This window comes from Ixodes scapularis, unplaced genomic scaffold (assembly GCF_016920785.2).
Source record: "Ixodes scapularis isolate PalLabHiFi unplaced genomic scaffold, ASM1692078v2 PGA_scaffold5__190_contigs__length_132052651, whole genome shotgun sequence".
NCBI classification, from domain to species: domain Eukaryota; kingdom Metazoa; phylum Arthropoda; class Arachnida; order Ixodida; family Ixodidae; genus Ixodes; species Ixodes scapularis.
The window spans coordinates 131,108,899-131,135,695 of NW_024609880.1; the positions used below are offsets into that span (position 1 = coordinate 131,108,899).

Genomic DNA, 26,797 nt, shown 5'->3' on the forward strand with positions numbered 1-26,797 from the left:
GACCTGGCGGTTACGCGCTGAATGAATCACGGAGCAGATTAGGCTTCTCCGCGCAAGCCGGCAACACTTCGACTCGTGACCCCGCATTTGCATGGCGACTGGCGCGGGCACAAGCCGATGATTTAGGCGAGCCGTTTCGCCCGTACACCGCGTGTTCGCGCGTACGGCGCTCGGCGGGATTCTCACGCAGGCGGGAGTGTTGGCGCGGCCACAGGCGAGCAATGCACGGCAGCGCTCGAGGAGCGGACGAAGGGGGCGGAATTTCGCCATTGGACGTGTGCCTCCTGCTCGCTGGAGCGTGTCGTCCTGCTCCGCTATCGAGTGCGCGATCGCTCCGGTGATTGATATGGTCCCTCGGCGGTGCCCCCGACGAATCGGGACGGGGTGGTTACCGGCGAGTGACCGAGTGGCGTCGGGTATACCGGCTAAGTCGGCGGGACGTTAGGGCTGCTCCACGTACCCCGAGACGCCGAAAAGAAAAAAGGTCTCCGAAGTATATGGCGCTTCACCGTCCGAATTGCCCGAAGCGGAGCGGGGATCGGTGGCAGTCCTGGAGCACGTGATGAAAACGCTCGCACTGCAGGACCGAAGGTGGATCCTGGTTCGATACCCACCCCTGCCCGTTTCGATCTGACCAAGCACCGGCGTGCTTTGGTGCTACACGGCTGCTTGGCGCACGTTACAGACACCCGTGCTAGGAGTCAAAGTGCACTGACTAAATTTCTCTTACAAGTGAGACACCAGACGCCCTTTGAATTGGACAGATATAGCCTGCTTTTAAAACGTACTACTTGATAATCATTTGAAACAGACAAGTGAGGAGGCACCTTCTTTTTTCTTCTGAAGGCTCGCTGTTCAGTTGACTTGTTCATAAAGTGCTTCGAAACTTGCACGCTTTATGTTGAAGTTAAAACAGAGAAGCGGGTGAGCCATTTTTTGCCGTCTATGAAAGACGGTTGACACGGAACACGAGAATCTTCTTTCAGGCAGAAATCTGCGCTCTGTACGCCTTAACATGTTGACAACTGCGCAGTCCAGGGGCTCTAATTCGGACACTCAACGAGAACGTTGGCAAAATCGCCGACCGCCGCAATTTGCCAGCTCCAACGTGAAGCACGGCACCGGCCAATCGCGGCGGTCGGCTATCCCGCCGACTTTCTCGCCGAGTATCCAACTTACCCCAGCACGCGCGTGTTACTCGCTTCAGAAAGCGAGCAAAGCACGCACCAAACGCACGATTACTGAAATAGCACCTGCCAGCAGTTCTTTATTGGACTGGTCTACCGGCGCGTGCACAAAGCGGCAGCGGAAAGTGGGATGGAGCAGAATAGTGAAGTCGTGTTCTGCTTGGACAGCCCTTGATTCATCGCAGTGACTGGTTTCGCGGAGCTTTGCGGGAAAGCGTACGCGCTGGTCCTCTTCTTCGGAGGGCGCCTTGGGTACAGCGAGACCAGACGCGTGTCACCCGAAAGACTGGCTTGTGAGGTCATCGTTAGTGGATCTCCGAGCCGCCCCAAGCGACGAACACACTGAAGTCTGACGAGAGTCTTAACGTCGCCACGCGCTAGCGTCGCGGGCTCCTTATGAGACGCTGCGAGAATTGCTGACGGCGATGCAAGCTACAGGCGCTGCGTGCATCCACTATCGCTGGGTCGTGGCGCGTCTGGGCCGGGGCGGTCCGGCATCAGGGTCAGGGCGGCCAGGATTTATGGACGCGGAAGCCGGCCATCGGTCGCCCAGACGCTGCCGGTTGCAGCCCGCCGATCGCAGCCGGGCGTGTCCGCTCCCTGAGGCACGCGCCTGCCTCTGCGGGACGCGTCGGGCCGGGGCTGGCGCAGCTATACACCTTTCTAATGAGATTACTAGGGGACTTTGTGGACAACGAGCAAATTAATAGAGTCATTTTCCAAATCCCGTTCAGCGACATTAGTGGTCGCGTGTTCTTTTTTTGTTTTGGTCTTGATAATGAGCATGTGTTCAAAATCGAAGCCAGGCGTCCGCCGATGCTATGTCTGGAACAATGGCCGAACCGAACGCTAAGAACGCACTCGCGTACGGTGTGTGCCTAGAGTGCGCTCGGATAAAGTAGGGCTTGCTCGGACGTTTGACGCAGACGCTATTGACTCCATTCCAAAACAGGGCTCCTGGGCGTTGCGCTCGTGCGTATATGCTGTCTGCTATGCTCGCTTCCCGAAGAGACGAACGTACGCGTGCCTTAATGACGAAAACGAAAGAGGCACGTAGAAGACAATACAGACGACACACGCATGTGTTGTCTGTATTGTCCTCTCTGTCCCTCTTTGAGACACCAACGCGCTCGACCATCCACATGCGCGTGCTGGGCTGTGACCTTGTAGAAATTGGAACCGAGTTTCTGTCAGGATGACAGCGACGGGGAGGTCCTTCGGTTGTCCCGACTTTGACACGAGCTTCCCATCTTCGACAACGCTTCGACGCCTCGTGAGCATCGAGCGTGCACGCGCAGCCGAGCACGGGGGAAGGTAACTCCTGCTGGGAGACATCCGAACGAGACGCCGTTGTCAACCCGTCAGTGATTACAGTAAATGGCAGAATGGGCATAAGGCAAAATTGACGGACATCGCCATAAAAAATTTGGAGAGTAACCCGAATGCAACGGAGTGACGGTCGGTGCTTAGTTCATTACGAGTCAGCGGGGCGAAGAGACCCAAAGCATCTTCCCCGCTGCCCGAATGCACGACCGAGGGTGTCTGGCACCGCGATAGGAACAGCCAGGGCAGCCTGGGTTCTTCCGGCGAGGGGCAACGCACTGGGCGAGAACCGGATTGCAGGACGCGGAATGCGCGCATTTCCTTTCTTTCCGGGCATCTGGCTGCGAGCGGCGTCGCGGAGCGGCCCAGCTTCGCCGAGAAGGATGCGGACCGACGCGGAACGTCGATGATTTATCCCCGGTCCATTTCGTCTGGTGTGTGGTTGCGACCTCGGCTGCAGGGGAGGATCGCGGATCTTTGCGACGATCGTCTCAATCTGTCAGGAACCTGCGGCCGCCCCCAGGCGCTGTTTACTTGGGGCCAATTCCTCGTTGCCTACCCCTGTGTTTGTCGCGGGACTCGGCAGTCGTCATTATGGCGAGGCCGCCAACCGATGGGAGGAAAGAAGACGGGGTGCGTCGCGTGCGCAATGAAGACATCCTCGCAAAACCTCCTTCCCTCGTTACCAATTGTCGCTCGGGGAACTCTTTCTTCGTGGCAACCGCTAATACGGGGATTGCAGATGGCAGTGATCGGTCTCCTCCTGATGTCCCTCGCGGCACCGCCCTTGGCGGGGCAAAGTTTGCTTTGCCTTGTCACGCCGGAGGCTTGGACGGAACTCTGAGCGAGCGAGGCCCGAAGGTCCGCTTCGTCTTACTGGAGAGAGAAGGCAAACTTTATTCCTTAAAGCTTTTCGATCGAGGCATCGTCATTCAGTCCTCTTCCCCGAGAAGGTTCGAACGTCTCGGCTTGGTAAGCTAGATCGACGTGCTCGTTTACTGCGAGGGAAATAAACGAAGGCAAAGTCTTTTTCACATTTTACGGCTGCTCTGATTCGAGCAACGTAATAGAGCTAAGAAAGCGCTTGTGCGACTGACTCAGCAATCAGTTGTAATTAGCGTACCTGGGGCATTCACACATATGTGTTCTGTAGCGTTCTTCCTGAGCAAGTTTGAATTAGTTTCTTCGTGAATGGAACCTTGACTGTGCTCACTCATAATTTTACATTCGACTCCATTGATTTATCGATTATAGATTATTGTACGTCAAACTGTAATGATACGTGTGTTTTATTGCGTAATGCATTTTCAGGTACACAAAATAAATACTATACTTTCTCATCGAACCCTTTCTCGGAAATTAAAACTAACGCCCTAGAAGTATTTCAGATTTGGGATGAAATTTCTTAGATACGCGTACACATTGATACACAGAAGAAGACGGAAAGCGCGACAGGTCAACTAGAGGGCCTCCTAGCTCGCATATCGGCATTCGGTTAGAATTAAACCCAACGCTCAAAATTCTTGCCGTTGGCATCGTTCCTTAAGGGGTATTCACACGAGGGAGAAATCCCGGGGATTTCTCCCTGGCAACGCGCGCATCACGAGATGAAGACGCGAGGCTTTCGCACATCGCAAAGCCTGACGTTTTCGTCGCGGGATGCGCGTGCTGTAGAGAAATCCCCGGGATTTCTCTCTCGTGTGAATACCCCTTTAGCGTGGGGTACGCTTACAGCGTTGAGGAGCAGGATAGCAGCCGATAGACCATTTGCTATATTACCCAAGCATCAAGGAGAATGCAGTGATTGGTGTTCCACGCGCCCACACGCGCACGCCTTCCCTGTACAAAAGATGCGAAGTAAATAACCAAAATAAAGTGCTGACGACCGCTTGTGCAAGATGCCGTTTGTTTTAGGTGTTTGCTTTAGAAAAGTTACTACTGCTGAGGCCAGCACGTCCGGCGCGTGGAACACCAATCCCTGCATTCTCCTTGATGCTTGGGTAATATAAGAATAGGTATATTGCTTCGGTGAAGAGTGAGCTCTTGGTCCAGTTGGGTCCGCACCTCCTGCAAGTAATAGGAGAACTTGGGTAGATATGAATCGCGGAGTAGCATGAGCTAAACCTGGCGGACACTGCGTTGTCTGTGCTTATTCAAAGCAACAGCTTTCTGAGCCTCACACTCTATAGGCTAGTATTCACTGGCGGCCATAGCTGTGTACGGGACTGCTGAGCGCGTGCTCATAACTAGCTTCCAGGGTTCTTTTGCAACGTACATTCCACACCGTCAAAATGGCCGGTCTTAGCAGCCTATTAATGGGGGGGCTCGTTCTGAGCATGCGCTCTAGACAACACCCACAAATATGGCGCCGAGTGAATACTCCTTAGAGAGTGTGAGGGGTGTACATACATGTAGACACCTGCAAACTCATCGGGCTTCCCCGAATGCTGACTTAGCTATGCTTCGGAGTGCTTTATTTGGTTCATTATCGATTGGTGCTATTACGAATGGCACCAACATTGTGTCATTCGGATTGGTTGCATCGAATGCCACGTGCGTCGGAATACCGCGCCAGACTAATCCTTTGATATTCGAGTGAGTTTGAGCAGGTGGTGATCAAATCCGCTTCTGTTGAATAGGTTGTTTCGTGGTTCGTTCCCAAGGAAAGAAGAGACGCTTGTCTTCCCTGACAGGGAGGAGGATCTTTGAACACATTCTAGGTAACAAGGAGATAGAGTTGACTTATGGAACTCCGAGAGCTTCGATCGGCTGGGGTTCCTACGAGCACAGCCAAGCTCCGATGTAGCAGTCGTGTCAAATCCCCGCCTCGCTCGGGCCTCGAACGGGTGACGTCGAGGCTTCGGCACTGCGGCCTAGGGGCTGCTTCTCGGAGCCGCTCAGCTAACCGGCACTGCGTGTGGCGCCTGTGTGCAGACGAACCTGGCGACGAGCTGGATCGACGCGTCGTACGTGTACAGCACGAGCGAGACGTGGGCCAACACGATGCGGTCCTTCGAGAACGGCACCTTCCGCACGGCCGACACGGACTCCCGGCTCCCGCCCAAGAACAAGGAGCGCGTGCCGCTCTTCAACTCGCCGCCCGCCCGCTACCTGGGCATCATGAACCCGGAGCGCATGTTCAGTACGTGCATAGATACGGCCTCAGGCTGCTCGTATATAAGACCTGATGCAGACACAAAAGTATCTGCAGACACACCTCACGCATGTTTCGAAGCACCTTTGCTTCGTCTGCAGACAGTTTTTTGTAGGGCCAGTGTGACGTCATACAAGGAAGGCCTCAGACAGTGTCCACAGACTTTCTTTAGTATGATGTATTAATCCACATACTGCCAATACACCGTACGAAAGAAAGTCCGCAGACGCTGTCTGAGGCCTTCCTCGTATGACGTCACTTTGGTTATGCACAAACTGACTGCAGACGTGGCCCAAGCATACGTGTGAAGCAAACGTGCTTCGAATGTGACCGCAGGCAAATCTGCCACCCTGTCTGCGTCGAACTCACTGCGTTATGCATCAAGTAGAAGCAGTGGGACTGTTGCTTGCGGGGCTTCTTGCTCGGACACGGCTCCAGAGAGTGCGACTGGGCCGAGCCCAGAGGGAACGCGGGGCGCAGCTCCACCAGATCCGCGCCACTTTGCCCCAACTGGCAGCTCGCCTCGGTGGCTGTCGCGGGCACCAGCTAACCGACGAGAGAGTTTTCATTAAAACGAGAAAATTGCAATCTAATAGTAAGCTTCAACAAACCCAGGAAAGAAAGAAAACAAAAAAGTGCGGGGGAAAGAAAAAACAATGTAGGGACAAACATTATGCAACAGACGTCTCGTTAAGGGCCTTGGCGTCTTTTTTTTTTTTCCTTTCGAGGAATGAGATTTCTGAACAAGAGACTTTTAGCGAAATGTCGGACACTTGCGCTTATTCGAAGGGTAAATAGAAAAGAAGTAATTGAACGAGGAAGAAATAAAGAGGGAAAGGAGGAAAGGGTCGATGTAGGACCATTTTATCGAGGGGTCGTTTGTACACAGAACTGACAGGGATCGTACAATTCCGGCTCCACCGCCCGGCCCATCCCTCGGGGCGGACGTTTCGGAGAGACATCGGGCGTCGGAGTGTGTTCAGAGCCCGTGCGTGTGCCCAAGCGGCTGGGCTACAGGGCGCCTTTCTCTTCCCGCGTGCCCCGCAGTCCTGGGCGACCCCCGGACGAACCAGAACCCGGGCCTGCTAGCGTTCGGCATCCTGTTCTTCAGGTACCACAACGTCCACGCCCTGCGCATCAAGAACACACACCCGGACTGGACGGACGAGGACATCTTTCTGCACGCCAGGAGATACGTCATCGCGGCCATGCAGGTGGGCCGCCTAGTAGACAAGGCCTGTTCATGACGTCATCTCTAGTGGATTCTCGACCCGCCCCAAACATGCTGAAGCTCCGCGAGGGTCGCCGCAAAGCAGCACACGCGTACGTCCCGGAGTCGCACTCATTGTGAGATGCGACAAGACGAGCTAGCGGCGACGCTAGCGGAAGCGCTACGTGAATCCACTACGGCGATGTCGTTTCGGGGGAAAAGCCTCGTCTTCTGAGTGGCCGCTATTTTGAGGAAGGCTTTAGGAAACATCGGCAACTATCTTGAGGAAGGTTCCTTTTTTCGGGGTATCCGCCACATCTTCGGGGTAAGGTTGAAATTAATTGAAATAATTTTAGATGCACCCCGACGTAATTTTAATCTAATTTAATTGCATCGAACTCGAGAAATTTGTTGTTTTTACTGCATTCGAAATTAGGCAACATTGGCGAGTTCTGCGGAAGAATCCCACTCGCCGCCCTTGTCTGCAGTGTGATGTTCCAGCGCTAAAGGCGCGTCTAGAGTAACTGCGTGGCTTTAACAAAGTAGAGCAGGGTTGCTTGGCGCCTGTACGAAAAAGCTTTTAAAACGTCAGGGCCCAAGCACATATTACTCCAGTGTGAAGGGCTAGACAGTCGTTTGCCTCGACCGCGTGAATTGAGAGATGATCGAAAAGCTCGCTAATCGGAACACGTTTATTTATTTTTTCTTTCTTTCAGAACGTAATCGTCTACGAATACGTGCCAACGTTGCTCGGAGAGAACGTCACAGAATACACAGGTAAGTGAACAATTACCTTCGCTACTTTCGTTGAGGAATTCCTCGTACTCTTTTTGGGGCTCGTTCTGCGAGATATTCCGAGCAACGAGGAGAAGGTGAGCGGGCTGCCTGCTGAGCCCGGACACTGTGCGCAGGCTACAAGCCAGACGTGCATCCGGGCATCAGCCACGAGTTCCAGGCCGCTGCCTTCAGGTTTCCGCACACCTCCATCCCCCCGGGCATCTACAGGAGGTGAGTGCCCTCGACGAGCCCCGATGCCTTGCGGGCCAGACAGATGGACGACGAACAATCCAACGCGTCCTTTGACAGGGAGCAAAGATGGCCGAATTTAACGGGACGTCGGCCAGTCATGGCGTCGCGTGAACGCATCCGTCTCGCGCTATGAGAATTTCAGGAAGTTTGCTCGACCTGCCATCAAACAAGAGCAAGGGCAGTGATGAAGCTGAGTTTCGCCGTAAAACTCCAGGACTTCTTTTTGAGTTTAGCGTTATATTTTTATTTATTTATTTACGGATACTCTCTCTTGGAAGGTACATTCTACAACACCTCCCCGATTCTCTCGGGAGGTGTTGTAGGACTGGGGTCCAAGGCCCAGAATAAAGAATGCAATAAACATTCTTTTTTAACTGCGCAAACAAAACAAATAGCGCGATATTATAGTGTATGGGGTTCTTTGCTATTAGGAAGAGCTAGCTCCAGCCGTGGCATCCCGGTAGCAGTTTAACCTTTATGTCTGTCGATCTTTCGATGAAAATCTGATGATGATTACGATGAAGTCAATATAGGTTGTTATTTCGGGGAATTCCGACGTGGCGGTATAATAGGGTGTCCAGTGGCAGTGACGTTGACACCAGGCACGCCGACGTTCCGTGAGATCGGCTTATCCAGCTAAGTCCTGTTCATGCCCCAATTCCAGTAGCGTAGGCGTGGCGTTTCGTCCGAGGCGTCGCTCGCCGCCTCGTCGGTGTCCGTGCGCTCCTGGAAGGCCCGGGGGCGAGCCAGCGTATGAGCGATGCCAAGGACGCTCTTGAACCATGTGTCTTAGTAAACGTGGCCGAGTCAAGCTGCGCTCACCAAAAGACACATTCGTCCGGAAACGTGACTGGCCAGTCAACTATCCTCGGCATTTCTCTCAAAGGAAGGTTTTCGGGGGCACGGTCGCGAGGCGCCGCCTGGCAACCTTGGACGTTCCCCTCGGAAGAGATCACTGCGAGGGCTGGGGCGATAACTGGAGCGCCGGTGATCGCGTCCACGATGGCCCGGAATGGCGCCGCTTCTTGAGGCCTATTTTTGCGGAACTACCCTTTGACGATGGCGGGAGCCGGCTGCTCTGTTCAGCGCATAAATCGTGCTCTCTTCGGGACTGAGAAGTAGGGCCGACTATCGCTCGGGTACGTGAGTCGCTTGCACGAGGGAGCCTATCTCGACACAAGTGCTATTCGGCCTGTCAGACCGACAACCGCGGCGTGTGTAGCCTGCAGCTAATATTGACGCCGACAGGATGCTAAAGCCGCGCGTTAACGCTCTCACCTTTGGACTTCAGGTTTGTCGAGTAGTGAGCTGAAGGAAGCTCCTAGTGCGTCATTTCTGAAGGTATGCCGGAGACTAAATTCGTTGACACAATTCACGAATATATACGCTCCTTGAGGGAACTCCAGGGGACGTTTCGAGAAACGCGCGTAGCGCCACTAGCGTAGTAGCTGGCGTTCGACCGCCAACACACGGAGATGAGTATACTCGTGTGCCTGTGCACGCGTGAACGCTGTGTTTGTGTTAGGTCTGGGCAATCTATAGATTAACCTACCGATGAATCGATTAACGCTTTAATCGCGATTGAACGTTTTAACCGGTTAATCCGTACGATTTTGACGAAACAAAATAAAGTAAAATTTAAACGCTTTCACGACGCAGACGTGGACAAGTACACCCGTATGAAGGGCAAACTTCAGCTCAAATATTAGAATAATGCAAACTGTACAGGAGAGATTCGTAACTCCAGACAAGTGCAGAAGGTTACAGGTGTCCGGCCCCTTGAACGCTGTTCCCAGTGTCGGTTTTAGTGCAGCAAAGACCTTCGCGAATAATCGAGGGAGATCCGTCTTGCCGGTCAACGAACCTCTGTGCGCCTCATGCAGCTGAGGTAATTATCTGTGAGTGTGAGTGTTTGAACGTGTTTGAACTGAACTTATACGTAAAAAAAAAAAAAAAAAAAAAAAAAACGAGGCCGATTAATAGATTAATTAATCGAATAAAGGTCGGTGATTAATCGGGTTAAGACTTTTAATCCACGCCCAGCACTAGTTTGTGTGCGTAGCCTTTGTTTTTATTATATCCCGAAAAAACGCGTGTCTCGAATTTTCGCGCAATAATGCACCAGCTAGCGTGCACCCGCGTAAAAAGGAGTTCGATATTTTTTTATGTGCATAATGCTCTAGGAATTCCTTTAATTACAAATTAAACTTCCGTCTTTTTATTTGTTTACGGTATATGTGATTGATGGCTCCACGAAATGTAGGCTGTCCGGGCCCCTTCTCTGTACTTTGTCATCATCGCAAGGTGGGACCAGGTTTCCGATGTCCCAGTTCCTCTTCGCACTCCGAGAATTGATCAAGATGTAAAACCTCGTGTGCCTGCTGGAATTACAGTAATTCCCTCGAGCAGCAAGCCTTTCGTGACCGCGCCCACGAGCAGGCAAAAGAGAAGGCTTCGAGGGCCGAAATTGCCCGGGATGAAGCAATCTTTGAGGGCAGAGGGAAAAATGCCGAGCCGCCGGGGGCGCTCTAGGCGGGCACAAATGGACACTCGTGTAACTGCTCGTTCCGACAACTCTGTTATCTCGTGGCCTCTGGGACCTGTTCGCTGGCCACCGCCGAGTTCCCCACCGGGCCCCGTCGAGAAGGAGGCGGGCTCACGCCGAGGGCTCTTCCCTCGCGCGCAACATTACCGACGTATGCTTTACGCGATTAGCATAATCTTGGAATGCGTACAACTCGTCCCTGATATGACTGCGTGGAAAATGAAGCGTCGCTGCCCGCGTGGGCATACACGTAGACATTACGAGCCTTCCCTGAGCGGGATTCCACGCGTAAACAGAATTCGCATAAATAAACCAATAAACGAAGCGCATTCGAACTTTTCACGAAGGAGCCTTTTGGGTGGTGCGTTTATCATACCGAAATTTCATAAGCGTGAGTTTTAGGGAAAAAGTCTAAGCCTAAATAGTCATTTTTTAATTCCCCCCCCCCCCCCCCCCCCCCCCCCCTCTGTACAAGGAGGAAAATGGTCAAAGTCACTTGGTTGATGCTGCTGCTCCCAAGTCAGAGTTGGCCACATGTTCGGATCTGCTTGTTCAGCTCTCAATTACTCAGATTTGTTTTTTTGTTTTTCTTCTGATTCTTTATTTGCGAGCACTCATCCAACCGGTTTTTACAGTTTTATTTTCTGCGCACAACATAAAATTATGCCTGAAAACCCGTGTTTTCAGGCTTAATTTTTTCCTAGAACCTGCACTCATAGGATTGTATTATTATAAATAATAATAATAATAATAACAGTTTATTGACAAATCCGCATTAAGGTACAAAACTCCGCCGTACAAAACACTTGCGTGCTTGTGCGTGAGAACGGCCAATTCATTAAAAAAAAAAGAAGAAAAAGAACAAAAAAAAAAAACACAATACATATTAATTTAGTTTCGGCTCGCCGTTCAATATTTATCAAAAGTTATAACCGGGTGCTTAGAATAATTAGAACCCCACAAACATTTTCTTCAAGCATCCATCCCTTATTAGGAAAAAAACACACAAAAAAACAAAGAACATTGTTCATTACATTTGAAACAGCAAGTGCAAAGTATAACATAAAGGAAACGGTCAGAAAACCGTAGAAGTGATCCATGCACCAAAATAATCGCGAACAACGAAAGGGCAGTCATGGTTCACACAAACGACAAAGGCGGGCACGAGCTATCCCAAAAGATAACACGCAGTGGTAATCAATAAACCAACACATTTAATCAAAATAGGCACATGATAATCTGTAACTAATTATGTGACATCGTACTCAGAAAGTTTGAAGAGTCAATTAAGATCCGATTCTGTGTTAATCTGGTACTAGGTAAAAAGAACTTAAAAAAAAAAAAGAACGCGAGAAGACTGTTTGACTTTCAGCTTCCTGTGTACACCATTTTCTCATTTCCTCATTCCTCAAAAAAGATATTTTTTCAAAAAATTTAGGTGGGATCTGATCCGACGATCCTTCGGCTGCGAGCCAAACACGCTACTGACGAAGTCACGCAAGGCTTCTTTTCTTTCTTTTTATTTATCTCGTGTAATTCTATACATGAAACAACAAAATCAATCTGATTTTAATAGAAATACCAACAACAGTGAAAGATTAAAAATCAGCCAGCTTGGTTGATAAATGATAAAAATCTTTGAGCGTAGCCAGCTCTCTGAGAACGAGCAACCACTCAGGAAGGGGCGGTTGCACCTTGAACGCTTCTCTCAAAAAGCACACATGTTCAACAAAATACTTGAACACAGGGCGCACATTTATACCTGCCTGGCGTACCGCCACACGAGATCGCCAAATACTGTGCAGGCCCAAAGGCATTATCGTGTCGTAGGGCACATTAACCTCTTCTTCGACGGACAGGAAACGAATGCCCTGAGGCGTTTCGGGGTTCTTCGAAGGATATCCGAGAAAAAACTGCGTCCCAACAGTTTAGAAATACGTGCTCGATGAATTCCGATTTCTTGCACAGGACGCCGTTCGTTGACCACGCGATTGGTACTCTTTCTCTTGCTAGCCATGTTTTAACCGGGAAAGTTTCACTGTGCAGTTTCAAGAAAAAAACGTTTTAATATAGGCGAGGACGATCATTCTTTTACCCGCTTGAATACATTCAGTCCTGGGCCAGCATTGTACGACAATCGGTACAATGGAACCGGAAACAACGAATAAATTAAATCCTTTGACAACCTTTTTTCGCGGAACATCAGCCAAATACAGCGTTGTAAAACGCGCCGCTAAGAAACGATGAGAACCAACAACTTCCTGGATGTACTCGTGAACACCAAAAAATCCTCACACGTCCTCATACGAAGCCACCATAATTTCGTGCAAAACACTGCGCATCATCGATTGGATGACAGTACGGTGAAAAAGGTATTTTTGATCGCGAAAAAAAAAAGAAACTGGCTAAGCAGGCTGCCTAACGAACAAGTGTGAGAGACGCAGGCCACCATCTTTGACCCGACGGAAAATGGTACTTCGACTCATTGTCTCCCATGTAGAGCACCAAATCAAAACCGCGAGTACCCGATGCATACGTTGAATGTTGATTCTTGAACAGTGCGCCACCTGTAGTATGTGCCACAACTTGGCAGCTAAAAACGTGTTACAAATCGTGACCCGCGCAAAAATGGATACAGTATTACCTCTCCGCTTCTGAGCCTTTGCACGTAAAGCTTCAGTTTCGTCGCGCCAGAACTGATCGCTAGAGCGGCCCTGTTCCCACGGCACGCCCAGATAACGCGCTGTGGCGTCAGCCCATTCAATGCGCTCAAACACTTGCCGCGTTAAAGGCCAATGGCCGTGCCAAAAACCCAAGCACTTTTACCAGTTAACAGAGCTACCCGTATTCTTACGAAACAGTTCAATTTGCTCTACAGCTGCTTTCACACTTTCTTGGTCTGTACGAAAACTGCCCACGTCATCCACGTATGGCAAAATACGTACTTCGCTGGCTTCTATAACTAAAACCCCCGCATATGACGGTTACGTATGATGCTTAAACAAAACGGTTCCAAAAAGATACAAAAAAGGAGTGGCGAAAGTGGACGGGCTTGCCACACGGAAAAGAAAAAGGCGGATACGTCCACTTACATGTTTGTTCGCCACAAGGCTTGTAGCACACAAACCATCAATCAAAACTGAACATGCTCTAGGATGGAAAAAAGAATTTTGTCGGACTCACGATCGAAGGCTTTTTTCTAATTTGTAGGACAGCAACTCTACGTTCCATAGCACCGTAACATTCTAGAATACTGTACATGCAATTTGCACATTCGCAACAATACTTCTGCCTTTAAATCCGCATGTTTGGTGCGGGCCGACACTAACGCTTATTACAGACTGTAGCCGTTCCGCCAAGACCTTCATTAATATTTTATAATCAACATTTTCTAGCGTTATTGGTATATAGGATTCAACCTGATGGAGTTTTGCGGGGTCATCGCTTCTGGGGATGAAAATCGCGTATGTAAAAGAAAGGGAAGGAGGCAAGACTCCCAGGATAAATGCTTTTCTAAACACGCCGTGACACTTTGTCTTTGAACATTTTATAAAACTCCCCTACTAAACCATCTGGGCCGGCGGACTTTCCGGGTTTTAAATTATGAATTGCTTATTCAATTCTGCACAACGCAATTGGCAGCTCTAATATTACTTTTAGTTCATCTTGTAGTTTCGGCCTTAGCGGCAAGCAGACTTTGAAACTCCGCTACCTTTGGAGCGCGATTACTGAAAAGCTCTTTGTAATAATCCACGAAGAAACGTACATTAACTTGTCTTTCGCTGGGGTTCTAAACTCGTCAAACCCAAAGTTGAGGCTGAGGTTCACCGAACATACCGACTGAACTATCCCGACGATGACTTGGCGCTTTTTTCGCCGGCGTCCAATCGGCGCGCTCCGCGAGCTTTCAGCTCCAACTTTGTGTTTGACGAGTTTAGGGCCCAGGGGCCCTAAACCGTCAAACCCAAAGTTGAAGCTGAGGTTCACCGAACATACCGACTGAACTATCCCGACGATGACTTGGCGCTTTTTTCGCCGGCGTCCAATCGGCGCGCTCCGCGAGCTTTCAGCTCCAACTTTGTGTTTGACGAGTTTAGGGCCCAGGGGCCCTAAACCGTCAAACCCAAAGTTGAAGCTGAGGTTCACCGAACATACCGACTGAACTATCCCGACGATGACTTGGCGCTTTTTTCGCCGGCGTCCAATCGGCGCGCTCCGCGAGCTTTCAGCTCCAACTTTGTGTTTGACGAGTTTAGGGCCCAGGGGCCCTAAACTCGTCAAACCCAAAGTTGAGGCTGAGGTTCACCGAACATACCGACTGAACTATCCCGACGATGACTTGGCGCTTTTTTCGCCGGCGTCCAATCGGCGCGCTCCGCGAGCTTTCAGCTCCAACTTTGTGTTTGACGAGTTTAGGGCCCAGGATACACTTCCTTGATACAATTTCTCACTTATTTATTTGTCGTTGCATGCTTATTTTCTATGCACACGGCTCTTTTCGTAGACTGACAATCGCTTTAACCGCGCTCGCACCGTGGCCTTCTGATATCGCTCGGTATCAAGAGCTTCGAGGCGATTTTTCAAACTGCTGACATCATCCGAGAACACGCCGGGTGATAGGCATTCTTCCTGCAGTGGAATTTAACTCTTTTACTTCGTTTCTTTAGGCGCGTTTTAGCGATCTAGGTCGTTCGATGGCACTCATCTTAATATCTTGTTTAAACAAGTCCCGTGTTGATCCAAACCCTTCCTCGTTTACGCTATGTAATTCACTAAGTTCCTCTCGCCCCCCCGCCCACAAAGTCTTCATCTTCTAAAAGCTTCGCATTGAATTTCCACGGATGCCAGGTGAATTTATGGGCAGTCTCCCTACAAGAGCCTAGCTTAATAGCAACAAGACCAGGGTCGCTGAAAGCCACGTTGTCCACCGCGTACTTCTTACTAGCCCCGACGAGTTCAGCGGAGACATGTGCTCTCTCCAAGCGTGCATGACTAGCACTTTGGAAGTACGGAAGCGGCATGCACGACGCACTCGAGAATCACAGATCAACGTCTTCCTGTTCACACACAGTGCTGGACCATGTCGCTGAAGTATTTCGTTCTCGCGTCTCTGTATCGTTTGCTATTTGGTCTATCACGCGGCTCGCAAACGCAATTGAAATCTAACAAAAGAAAGATTTATCAGTTTGTACACACTGATATGAATGAAGCTGTAGGCACGACGTCGTGCACATCGACCGGATATGGCTATTCCCGACGACCTCAACCGTGAGGATGGCAGCCTCGAGGTCGTCGGGAAAGGACGGAATCGGTGCGATTAGTGCTTTTTAAGTGAAGGAGGCAGAGGAAGTCAAAGAAAAGACAAAAATTTGAGCAGGCGCGAGTCTCCAAAAAGGTATTGTACGCGGGGAACAAGAGATCCGAAATCCGTGCGGAAATTGTAAGGTGCGAAAATCGTTGTACTCATTATGTTGAACAGCGAGTCACGTGGGGGAGTATACCACCACGAACTGAAAATATAGTTTCAGGGGAGACTGTGTCCGGAATAGGCACGGGAGTGTTTGGAAGCTCAACTATAAACTTGATGCGCGCGGTCGATGCTACGAAAGTCCTGACGGTGAAGTTGCATCACCGTGGGTTCAAAGCACTGGGAGCGTGAGGAGGCCGCGTGGAAAATTCTCAGCGACTCGGCCGAGTTGGCGTTTTTAGCGAGGTCGTGACTAATGACCTCGTCGATAAGATCGCGATAAGGGAGCGACGGGTTCGTGAGGGAAGACTCCACGCATTCCGGCAGCCCGCTTCACCGCAAGCTGGACTCTAATGCGGGAAAGCCACGCTCTCAACACTCCATCGGTCGACAGACCTGGCACGCATCTACGTGGCGTGTGGTCGGCGTTCGATGGATAGGCCGGCCGAAAGCAGGCTTACGAGCGAGCTGCTCGGTCGCACCGAATTCGTCCGGCTAGGTTGCGCAGCGTCGGCTTGGCCGCGCGTCATCAGCGGGAGCAGAGCGGTCACTGCCGCCTAGATTGTCGGTCGCTCGATTGCGCGAGCAGCGTGAGAAAAAACGACGAGCGATCGCTGCTCCCGGCGCAGTCGGCGTGGCGGCACAGGTGGCGGCGCTATGATTTACGGTAGGAGTGCCGGCGAGCTGGGCCGCCGCGGCCGAGACAGCCTTCGGCCCGACAATCACGCCGTCGAAACAGCGGCGAGTGGCGCTTTCCGGCCCTAATTTTATTTATCGGCGTTTAGAGGGGCGCCCCGGAGAGACGCCGGGTGACGTCCGGCCGTGCCGTCGTCGCGCACGCGGTCGGCAGCGGCCACTAATGAGCCGCCCGACCGCTGCGCGAAGCCCACACCTCCGAGGAGTCCCGCGCCTTTCCTCCCTGAACGTCACTACTCGTGGGTCCAGGCAGCGGCGACTCCCTACCTCGCGTCGCCTCCGCGCCAGCGGGTTGTGTCTCACCAGGAGCGCGACGCGAGCAGGCAGCGACGCCGGGGAGACGTTTGTCGCTTTGCTCTCGTAGAGCGTCGGCGTGTTCGCCGGACGAGTCGTGGATTCACTAACCATGACGTCATGCGCAGGCCTCGTCTTCTCGGCGCTACTGGCGAAGCCCGTGAACGCGGATCTGCCGCCGATCCCCGCGGCGTCACCGCCACTTGTACGCGCCCCGGAATTAATTAGCGCGCTCGTCTACGGCAGTTGACGTACTCCAGCTCGCGGTGGAGCGCGGCGGACGCTACGAGTCGTCCCAACCAATCGAGAGTCGTGAGCGGGTCACGTGACTGCCGCGCCTCGTTGTGCCCCTCCCGGAGGTGGCACGCGCGCGGCGTTGGATTGGCTTGGACGGCTCGTACGTCCTCCCCGGTTCATCGGAAGATGGACCTAAGCGTAGTAGTGATCTTTGGGGCTGAGAGTGGACCGGCGCGCCGCGCGATTAAGCACTGGGAACCCCCGAGGAAGAACCGATACAAGTTTTCAGCGCGAGATTGGGCGCGTGTTTTCGCTCGTTCTTTTTCCTGTCAGGAGTGAGCGGCTGAAACATGGTTCCGCGCGCACGGAATTTGGCGGCAGGGTAACCTCCTAAGTGGCGACAACGTTTTGCGCCGCGAACGACGCCGTCAAAGGGGCCGCGGTCGCGCCGGCCATTTTCGCTTCAGCGCGCGTCGTCATTTGGGACCGGCGGCCAGGCGGAAGGGCGGCCGGTTCCTCTCCGGGCGGTGCAACAAAGTGCCCAGCCACGCGAGACGACCGTAAATTCCATGCTCAGGGCGCTGGGCTTAAGGGTCCCTAATGGGCGACGACCATGTCCACTGACAACGACGCATTTTTCAAAGAGATTACCAAGTCCGGGCCGGCTAGCGAGAAGAAGAAAAGAAAAAAAAGAAAAGGCCGATTCTTCGATGCACGGATGCCGAATTCTCATTCTGCGTAGCTCTGAAGCTGCGATCGTGTGGGGACTGGTGTCGCCGTCCCTTAAGCTGCAGCGTCCTCCTCTTGGGAAGGAGGACGTCCTAATGCCCCTGGGGTGCATTAGGACGTATTTAACTGGTGGTGTGACGCCCAACTACGAAATAGTCAACAGCCTTGACGTATGCGTACACATCATTTTGCTACGCCCCTTTGGTCTTAATTACCCCGTAGCTCAATCCTAAAAAGCGGCACTCTCGGAGCGACCAGATTGGCCCACTTCGCTTATCTGCCCAAGAGGGTTTCCCCAAGTGTCCCGGGACTCCCTTGAGCCACCGACGTGGGTACACACACACTCGCCCCAGTGATAAGGTGACAAAGTATTCACCCGCCGTCCCTCACTGCGCCTCCGAAAAGCCGTCCCGAGTTTCCCTTGTGCTGACGAGCGGAGTTATCGATGGCGCCTGTGGTGATCATTGCCTTTATTCTTCATCCATACTTCAGCAGGATTACGACAGTACTTGAAACCTCTGAGTTGATGTCCTCCCTTCTTTCTTGCGTTTTTTTTTCGGTTTCGTGTTTCTTCTTATGAACATTTATTAACTTGGATTCCAGTATCTATCGTGGGTTGCAAAATATGGCTATACCGAACAAATGATGAAAGAGCCTACAACATGAAATGGGCGAAACTAAATGTTCACATGTTGGCGATAAAGTATAAGTTTTACAGTAAGTAATCTTTCGTACCCTTATTTTTGTGCTTCATTCTTAACATTCTTGAACACACATTCTACAAACGAGCATTTTGGAAGCTGCCATCCCAAGTATTAATGCATTCTTCCATTGTTTGCCGATAACAGTCATGAACCGCTGGACTCTTTTTATTGCACGATAGGATGTGGCGGTTGTCTAACAGTAGAATGGTCAACAAAGGAAAGATTTTGGACTTGATTGCGAGTCCATAGACTTAGAAACCTGTACATCACAGTCTATGCAGCCCGCTGGTTCGATCCTTGACTAGAGCCACGTATAGGCTTATTTCGTACGCAAGAGATGCTGACACGGGAGCTCTGTGGCCGCTGATGAGGGATCTGGTCTGTGTTTGTCGTTCAACGTGAGCATGCCCAGTTTGCCGAGGTAGATACCCTGGAGCGTCCAGACGTCCAGCTCGCGGCGTTTGCTCTGCGCTTTCTTTCCAATCTGAGCTGCCCATCTGGCACGTGAGGCCGGTGTTGCGGAGTCACGCTCGCTTCTTATCTGTGTGCCCGGTGGCCCTCCATCTGTTCTTTCTGAATCGTCTTCCTCTGGTCGGTTGCTTCCTGGCTGTTCTCGCCAGGGCGACGAAGGGCGGCCCGCACTAGCCAGGGCCTAATCTCGGCCGGCGATTCTGGCTGGAGGACACGAGTCAGCGACCCCGTGGAGGTCGACCGTTCTCAGTTGAACTGGGCACGAGGAGCTGCATCAGGAGGCTAAAGGCTTACACTGCGGCGGTAAAAAAAAAAAAAAAAGTACAAATACACACATGCAGTGCAGATACGAAGAAAAAATAAGGCAGTGCAGACAATGTCTGTCTCCTTTTTTTTTGTGTCTGTTCCTCGGTGTATTTTTCCCTTTCCACCCAAAATCAGGGTTTAACGTCGTGTAAAACCCAAACCTCTTGCACTGCGGCCATTTTTTTCTCGTCTTTTTTACGAGGAGATGCGTGTCCTTCGTTTCGAGTCGTATACGACGTTCACCCTAAACGTCGTGGAATTTCGCGAGAGGTTTTCCGCTTTTTGAGAGGAACGACCCCGTCTATGCCATTTTATAGTCGAACTTCGACGACTCGCGCCTCCGTGGTTCGCTATAGGTAAGTGCCGCACACGACTGGTACACTGCGGTCTTCAGCATGCGCAGGTACGCGGTAGCGACTGCTCGGATGCAAACCGGAACAACGCTCGCGCTCATCAAACTAGCAGGGTAAGAAGTCGAGCTCCTGATCCGCGCGAGCTTTTCCATCGTGAGACTAATTGAGTGACGAAGTAGTGCGATCCGGAGACTGTTAAAAAACGTGTCCGATGTTTCAACACATCCCGTGCCAGTGGCCAGATGGGGTCCTCGTTGGGTGTCGCCAGAGGCTCAGGCCGAATGTCGGGATCGTTCAGCCGAGTCCGCGCGTCTGGAGGAAGGCTTGCGGTAGACGCGTCCGGGGCCCTCGCACGTCGCCCCGGTGGTCCGGGCAATTTGGCGCTTGCACGGCCGATCCATTACCGGCGCAGTGGCCGATGCAGCGTCGTCCGCCGGCCGTCACGAACGGCTCGGGGCGCTGACCGGGCTCGCCGGCCCGCCTCGCGGCTTGCCATGGGCCGGCGTTAATCATCGGGCTCCGTGTTTCTTAGTTATCGCGCCGCTTGTTGCCAGGACAGCCGGCTGGGAATGGACAGATAGCGCCTCGTTAGATACCCGAGATTAATGCTTCGGCGTCCCTTTTTTTCCGACTTCTCGCTCCACCGCTTCGCTTGTTTCTTCCGCTGGCCCTTCGTAGTCGCGGCACCGCCGTTCGCGCTTACCTCGGGTCCTTCGAACGTGTGTTTCGCGGAAGCAAACAGGCCTCCTTGCGCCTCTACGGCTGCGTAAGCGGTTATATAAACAGGGCATCTCCGTGATCGAGTGGGTGTCTAGGGGCTGCACGGATTTGCAGTTCGCACTTGCCAAAGTGTTGGTGTGATTGGCTAGAAAGATGGATGCTAGTGAGCATTTATCTAGGCGTTTCGAAGTCGTGCCATTCCCTATCGAACCATCAGAAGGGAAAGGGGTGTTCGCCGTAAAAGAAGTACTTCTTCTTTCTATTTGTTCTTATTGTGTATTTGAAGTTCCCGCTTCCGTCAACCTACGAAACTGATGGGAGGGAGGGAACTCGGGGCTGGAGGTCTAGTGATGCAAGCCTTCACTTCAGGTCCAATCATTTCAGAAGAAGATTTCCTCAGTCTAAAGCTTAGTTTGCAGTTACAATTGTTGTTGTGCAACGTTTTGCACCACCATAGCGACTCGGATTAGCAATGTAGAAATAGGAATAGCGGAATAGCATCATTTTGAACAAAACGTTGTGCCCCAGAGGTCAGGCAATACATCATCAATCTCACGGTGCTTTGATGCCCCTGGCCTGGTAACTTGCTGATTTCAGCTACAAAAAAGCATGCCACTTATCCTTACCCACTTATCCTCAAAAAAGACTTTTCGAAAAAAGAAAAAGAGCCCGAAAGGGATACTTTGGCGATTTATTCATGGTCCCCGATTTGCTTGAAAATTTGCTAAACACACCAACACACATCGTCGATATAGTATCCAAAACATTACGCCAAAAGAAGTTTTTTTCGCGAAGTTATTGAACATACAGTTTCGGTCCTCACCGTGTTTTTCGAACTGAAAGTCTCTAGTGGCAACAACGAAAAGGTGACGCCAGCGGAAGGCAGGGGTTCACTCTCTGGACTGTAGATGCTGTTCCCGACGGATTCCAAGCAATTTCATGCTGTCAAATAAATGCTTGGGAAGCTCGCTCCAGTACAGGCGCAGCAGCACGGATCAAATGCTCGGCATAGTTTATGTTTTAGACTTCTTGCTCGACTGGCAAGACACGCTGTATAATTTCTTCCGCGACTATCCTGTGAAGTGTGGCGCGTGTCCCGTCGTTGCAGGGACCGGAGTTGCAACTTCCTGGACACCAAAAACGGGTTCAAGGCCCTGCGTCTCTGCTCCACCTGGTGGCTCTCGGAGGTAAGAGGGACGTCATATCCCACACGCCCACGCCAGGCACGGAGGCTGTGGGGGCTTCCCCCCGAAGTGTCACCCCTTTTTCTCGAACACCGCAGCACTTAACAAGGCACGCTTAATATGTATTAAAGTCCCTTCGTATTTCAAAAGTAGCTCAAGATGCGTCGATGTACGAGGCACGTGCAACGTGCAACACTTGGGAAGATCATGGCGGCACAGCGCAGCACTGTGCTATACTTCAGACACCATGATGTTCCCAGAAGTGGCGCGCGGCACGTATCTCGAGCATTTCCACAACAATGAATGGCGCCTCTTCCCAGGACAGAGTGGCTTTACTCCATATCACTTCGAAAAGGAACCCCTGCAGAGGCAATCCCGCAAAAAGACGCGGCTGCACGAACGCACGTCCAACAGATCTGCACAAGTTATTCGGCCGCCTTTGTAGCCGATACTCCGGTTCAGGTTAAGGTGACAAGGGGTGTACAGATGTCGACTGTAGTCACTGAGAAGATGATGGAGGAGGGACAACTGAAGGACTTCACCACCCTTCTAATGCCCCCAGTGACTACGCAATTTTATATGAAGGCTTCATCTCAGCTGACACTCTAGTAATGGAGTCTATGAAAGCTGCTTGCGGGAACTTGGCGCACTAACTAAAAATACTCCGGTCAATACTTTCGAATTCGGGATTACGCCTGTTTTCAGCTCAGTCAGTGTCCATGAATTACAATTCTTTTTTTCTCGCGATGTTGCGTATAGTTTTATGAATATTGAGCCTCGAAGTTTGGTTTCGGGCGTCTACGACAAAACCGAAACTATTTCGTAGACAAGGATGGCAACATTGATTATCAGATTTACGGCCGCGATGTGACGTCACCGTGGTGCTGCGGTACACTGAACAACGCGCAGAATCAACCGCGGCACCACCGCGACGTGACGTCATGGGGGTGCTGCGGTACGTGTCGCTCAGCGTTGCTTGACTACAAGCTATAACCCGCTTGCCACCCGCTAAAAAGCAGTAGAGTACGCGGCTTCACTTTGACTTAATATTTCGGCTGTGATCCTATGTCGTGCCGCTAAAGCGATACCAGTCATCTGTCTTGGTTTCGTTTTTGACCGGAGTTGCCCTTTAAAGTTATTGCTAAACTATCCAAACATCATTGAGAATGCTGCTGAGATTGTAGGTACACGCGCCGCTCGAGCTTGCCCTTTCCCGTACAAAATATTCCAAGATAACCCAAAAAAGGCGTTGAGGGACGGGCGTGGAAGATGTCATTTGTTTTAAGCTTTCGCTTTAGAACAGTTACTGCTGCAGCCGCCAGCGCGTGCAGCGCGTCTACCTACACTCGCATAGACTGGCAGCACGCTTCTTGGTGCTTGGGTAATTTCGCTAAAGGTATATTAAAGCATTCTCGGGACGCGCTTCACTCTTGCTTTTGGAGTATCATGACTAATTTCCACTTTCCCGACGTCTGTGCTTAGGCGCGGTCAGCGGTGAATCGGAGATATTCCGCAAGTGCTGCGTTTTTATATTAGACGCTTCGATTGAAGTGGCATATGCTAAGTAATAAACTCTTCATTATACTTACAAAAAACACGTCATATAACGAACACGCTTAGCTCCGAAGGTCATGTTGTATAGGATGGTCTGTAAAGATAAGATTTTTCGCAACAATATTTCGAAAGCTGGGGGAAGCCGTCATGAAGACGATGATGCCGAAGACATGAAGACAAATGCTGAATTACGAAGACGGCCAACCAGTCTCAATTTATCAAATATGTCCGTGGCTCGGGCGAGGACATATTACAGGGACGCTAGATCAAAAGCAACTAAATTAACGTGAGCATGTTTTGAGATACATTGGTTTGAAAGAATGAAAACACGAAGAATGAGGACAGATGACAGCTTCCTTTCCTTTAGAAGAAATATTGATTCTAAATGAAAGAGAATAGCCGCCTGTCCTGGTTCATCGTGTTTTTATTCTTCCAAACTACAGTAACGAAGTCTCGTTGGCTACCATAGACATTTGGCCAATGAACACGAAACATCTACGCCTTTTTTTTTTTTTTTTGCTAGCTGTATTTCAAGTTGCTGTATTTTGTCGGTTGTGTGACTAAAAAAGAGCACCTGGTACGCGTGCGTTGTGCGCTGATACTTTGCTTCCTGCTGCGGTCAGATCTTGATGCATGTAGACTAAAACGACGAACTCAGCCATCCCCTGGTGTAGTAAGGAAGAAGCTGTATGTAACCTTTACCTCTCAACGGGGCGTTTGTTGAAAGCGGTTGCGAGTTGCAGATGATCGCGCGGCGAAGGATATGCAAGAGCTCAGTTGCGTCGCTCGCCCACCAGGAGGTGCTCCCGGCTTCCGGCGTGGACGAATTCCTGCTGGGCATGGCCTCGCAGATCGCCGAGAAGGAAGACCAGATCCTCTGCTCCGACGTCCGAGGTGCGTTGCTTCCCCAGCTAAACGCAGCGGTCCACCACACTTGGTTCACTGCCGCAGCTTTTTGGTCCATTGAGACCGAAGGGTCTCAACGGACCACTTACACGCGCCTTTTCAGCTGTGCTTAGCTCAACAGCAGCTAGTGCCCCCTGCATGTGAGTAAAATCGACTGAGACGACACGCTTGTTTCTGCCCAGTTGAAACCAAAGCAATACCAAATGTAGTATCGAATGATCTTGCGGTAGTCGGTGTCAGGTTAAGAATTTAGTAGATGTTCAGCTTCCAGATCGAACATTCTGCCTCTGATAACACATCGTCACACGCGCAGTCAAAGCACGACGGAAGATAACGAGCACTTGCCGAAGGCGGAGCTTTTATTAAATTCTTAGTCGGTCACTGATTATAGATAGTGGAATAGATTAATTATAGAAACACTTTGCATCGGTGATAAGCGTTGAATACAAGTTATAATACACGTAGCCACGGTAGACTGCTTCATTTTCTGAGTATGTAATCAAGAGAAACAAACAGAATCAACATTGCAATCGACATCACGAATTGGTTGAATCCCTTTATTTGAAGCATGGAGGAAAGACGTACATGAGCACTGAGCAGTTTAGCACAGATGACCTGAAACACGAAAGAATAAAACACATAGTAACGGACACACACAAGACACGCCTAACGCAACTATGCCAAAAGGTCATTGACAACCGTGTCCCCAAAGTCTGCTCCATCCACCTTACCAACCTATTTGCGACGAGAAGGTTGTGTACCGTATTCCCTCTGAGGGTAAGGGAAAATTACATTCGGTGGTCAACGCCGGTGGCGCATGCAAACGCCCACAACGCAACAGGTGTGTCCCTGGCGGGGGCAGCGTTCTGGGGTGATATCCACTCTCTAAGAAGTATTCGTTTAGCCTCTCAGCTTCTTACGTACGCAACGTGGAAATAGTTGGCGGCTGCAATCTGACCTCGTCCGCGAGGGGTTTAGGATTGCGTCATAAGATTGCCTGTCGCAAAACGCCAAAGCTCACTGCGTCTTTCCGGTAAACGAAATACAACGCTCGAACGAGAAATCTAGTAACTATTGTCAACGATAATCTAAGCTCGATACACTTTGTGCTCGCAGCAAGTGCGTAAGCTGCTGTGTAATTCAAGAAGTGGCGCCAACGAGCCTGTACCGTCGTCGCTGACGAATTGAGGCGGCAACAGGTGATGTAACTTCCACGCCGCGCGGCATGTGGATGCCTCTCCTAGTCAGTGGCGTCACTAGGGGGGCATCCAATTTCCCCGCTAAATTTAGCGGGGAAATTGGATTGATGTTGAGGTCACGTGGCATCAATTTTCCAGCTAAATTTAGCGGGGAAGCCGTGGTAGAAGGGAAGGGTATGGAGGAGGAGGAGAGGGTGCCGAAGAGGAGGGAGTGCACAATCAGTATGGGAAAAGAGTGATACATATTTGTACAATTGTATATATTTCTTTCTCAAATTGTTTAGCACGGCATATCGCAAAATCGTAATACCCCAAGAGCTGGGCTCTAATTTCGTATTACAGAAATTTGTAAACGTCTTTCATTTTTTCTTTTTCTTTTTGGTTTTTCGTTAGGAAAACAGCGAACACCAGTAAGGTGGTGAATTGGGCCAGTTGGTAGTATTTGTACATGATAGGGATACACATCTAAAAAAAAGACAAAGGGAACGGCGATTAAGAAACATACACGACAAGATAAATCTGTTGGCTTTGTCCTGTCGTGTGTGTTTCTTAATCGCTGTCCGCGTTTTTTTAGCTGTTTATCCCCATCATGCACCAAAAACCATTTCACACGCAAAAAAAAAAAAAAAACTTTCATTGGAATTGTCTGTGTCAAAGTAAGCAAAACAATTATACCGGTAAACTAGAAGCGTTCGATAATATGACATTTTCGTAAAGTACGCGAGAGTTGTGCGCGCCAGTGAGAGCTCGTGTCGCCCTTGAAGCAAGGATTGAGCCGGCGGTTATGTTGGCGGTGGTCGCTTTCGCGGCATCACGCGTCCTCGAACCTTGGATCACGGGACAAAAGATTGTTTTTTTTTTTACCCGTCGTTGATCATTGAAGCCTTTGTCTCACTAGCAACAGGACTCCTGACCGTGAAGATTGGCAACGACTTTATTATCAATGCAACGCTTCTCTAACCGCTTTTATCTATATCGGAAGGGCGTTTGTTTCGCCATCAGGCGACACAACTCAGAATCCCGCGCGACGTAAAAACAAGCGTCCGCGGGAAGTGGCCTTCGGAACAAGGCGCCTTAAGGCCAACATTTAGCGCGTGCGTCGATGACGAAGCTCGACAATGGACGCCATTCGGTCCGTCGGTCCCGATCAGGTGCAGCGTACCGGTAACGACGTGGCGTTCTGTCAGAGAAAGTGACCAGCAGGTAAGGTTGCCGGACGGGAGGCCTTTCTCTCCGCTATCGGGATGACATTCCTCGGACAGGTCTTTCTGGCTCCTGGCACGCGGTTAATCATCTGACGGAACTGGCCTTGAAGTGGTTAATTACCCGTCGGACGCAGATACGAGTCACTGACACGGATTTGCCTTTCTCCCAATGGAAATCCCCTGAATGTAATTACTGCGAGCGCGTCTGCACTGCACATGTTGCCTTGCAAGGCACCCTGTTATACAGCCCGACCGAGTTTATGTGCGCACGTTTGAGAGTAGTTGGAAAATACGCCCCTTTTTTGCGGCAGTCGATTTGGTCAA

The 26,797-nt window shown here is 50.9% G+C and overlaps 1 protein-coding gene across 1 annotated transcript in view; it reads left to right on the forward strand.

The window, feature by feature from the left end:
- The window catches only part of LOC8031895 (dual oxidase), a 196,980-nt gene that overhangs the window by 127,206 nt on the left and 42,977 nt on the right, over positions 1 to 26,797 (forward strand). The window contains exons 5-10 of the mRNA XM_042294047.1: positions 5,445 to 5,652; positions 6,712 to 6,878; positions 7,591 to 7,651; positions 7,786 to 7,882; positions 21,534 to 21,612; positions 23,961 to 24,057. Of these exons, the coding sequence (XP_042149981.1) occupies positions 5,445 to 5,652; positions 6,712 to 6,878; positions 7,591 to 7,651; positions 7,786 to 7,882; positions 21,534 to 21,612; positions 23,961 to 24,057 (709 nt within the window). The remainder of the gene's footprint in view (positions 1 to 5,444; positions 5,653 to 6,711; positions 6,879 to 7,590; positions 7,652 to 7,785; positions 7,883 to 21,533; positions 21,613 to 23,960; positions 24,058 to 26,797) is intronic.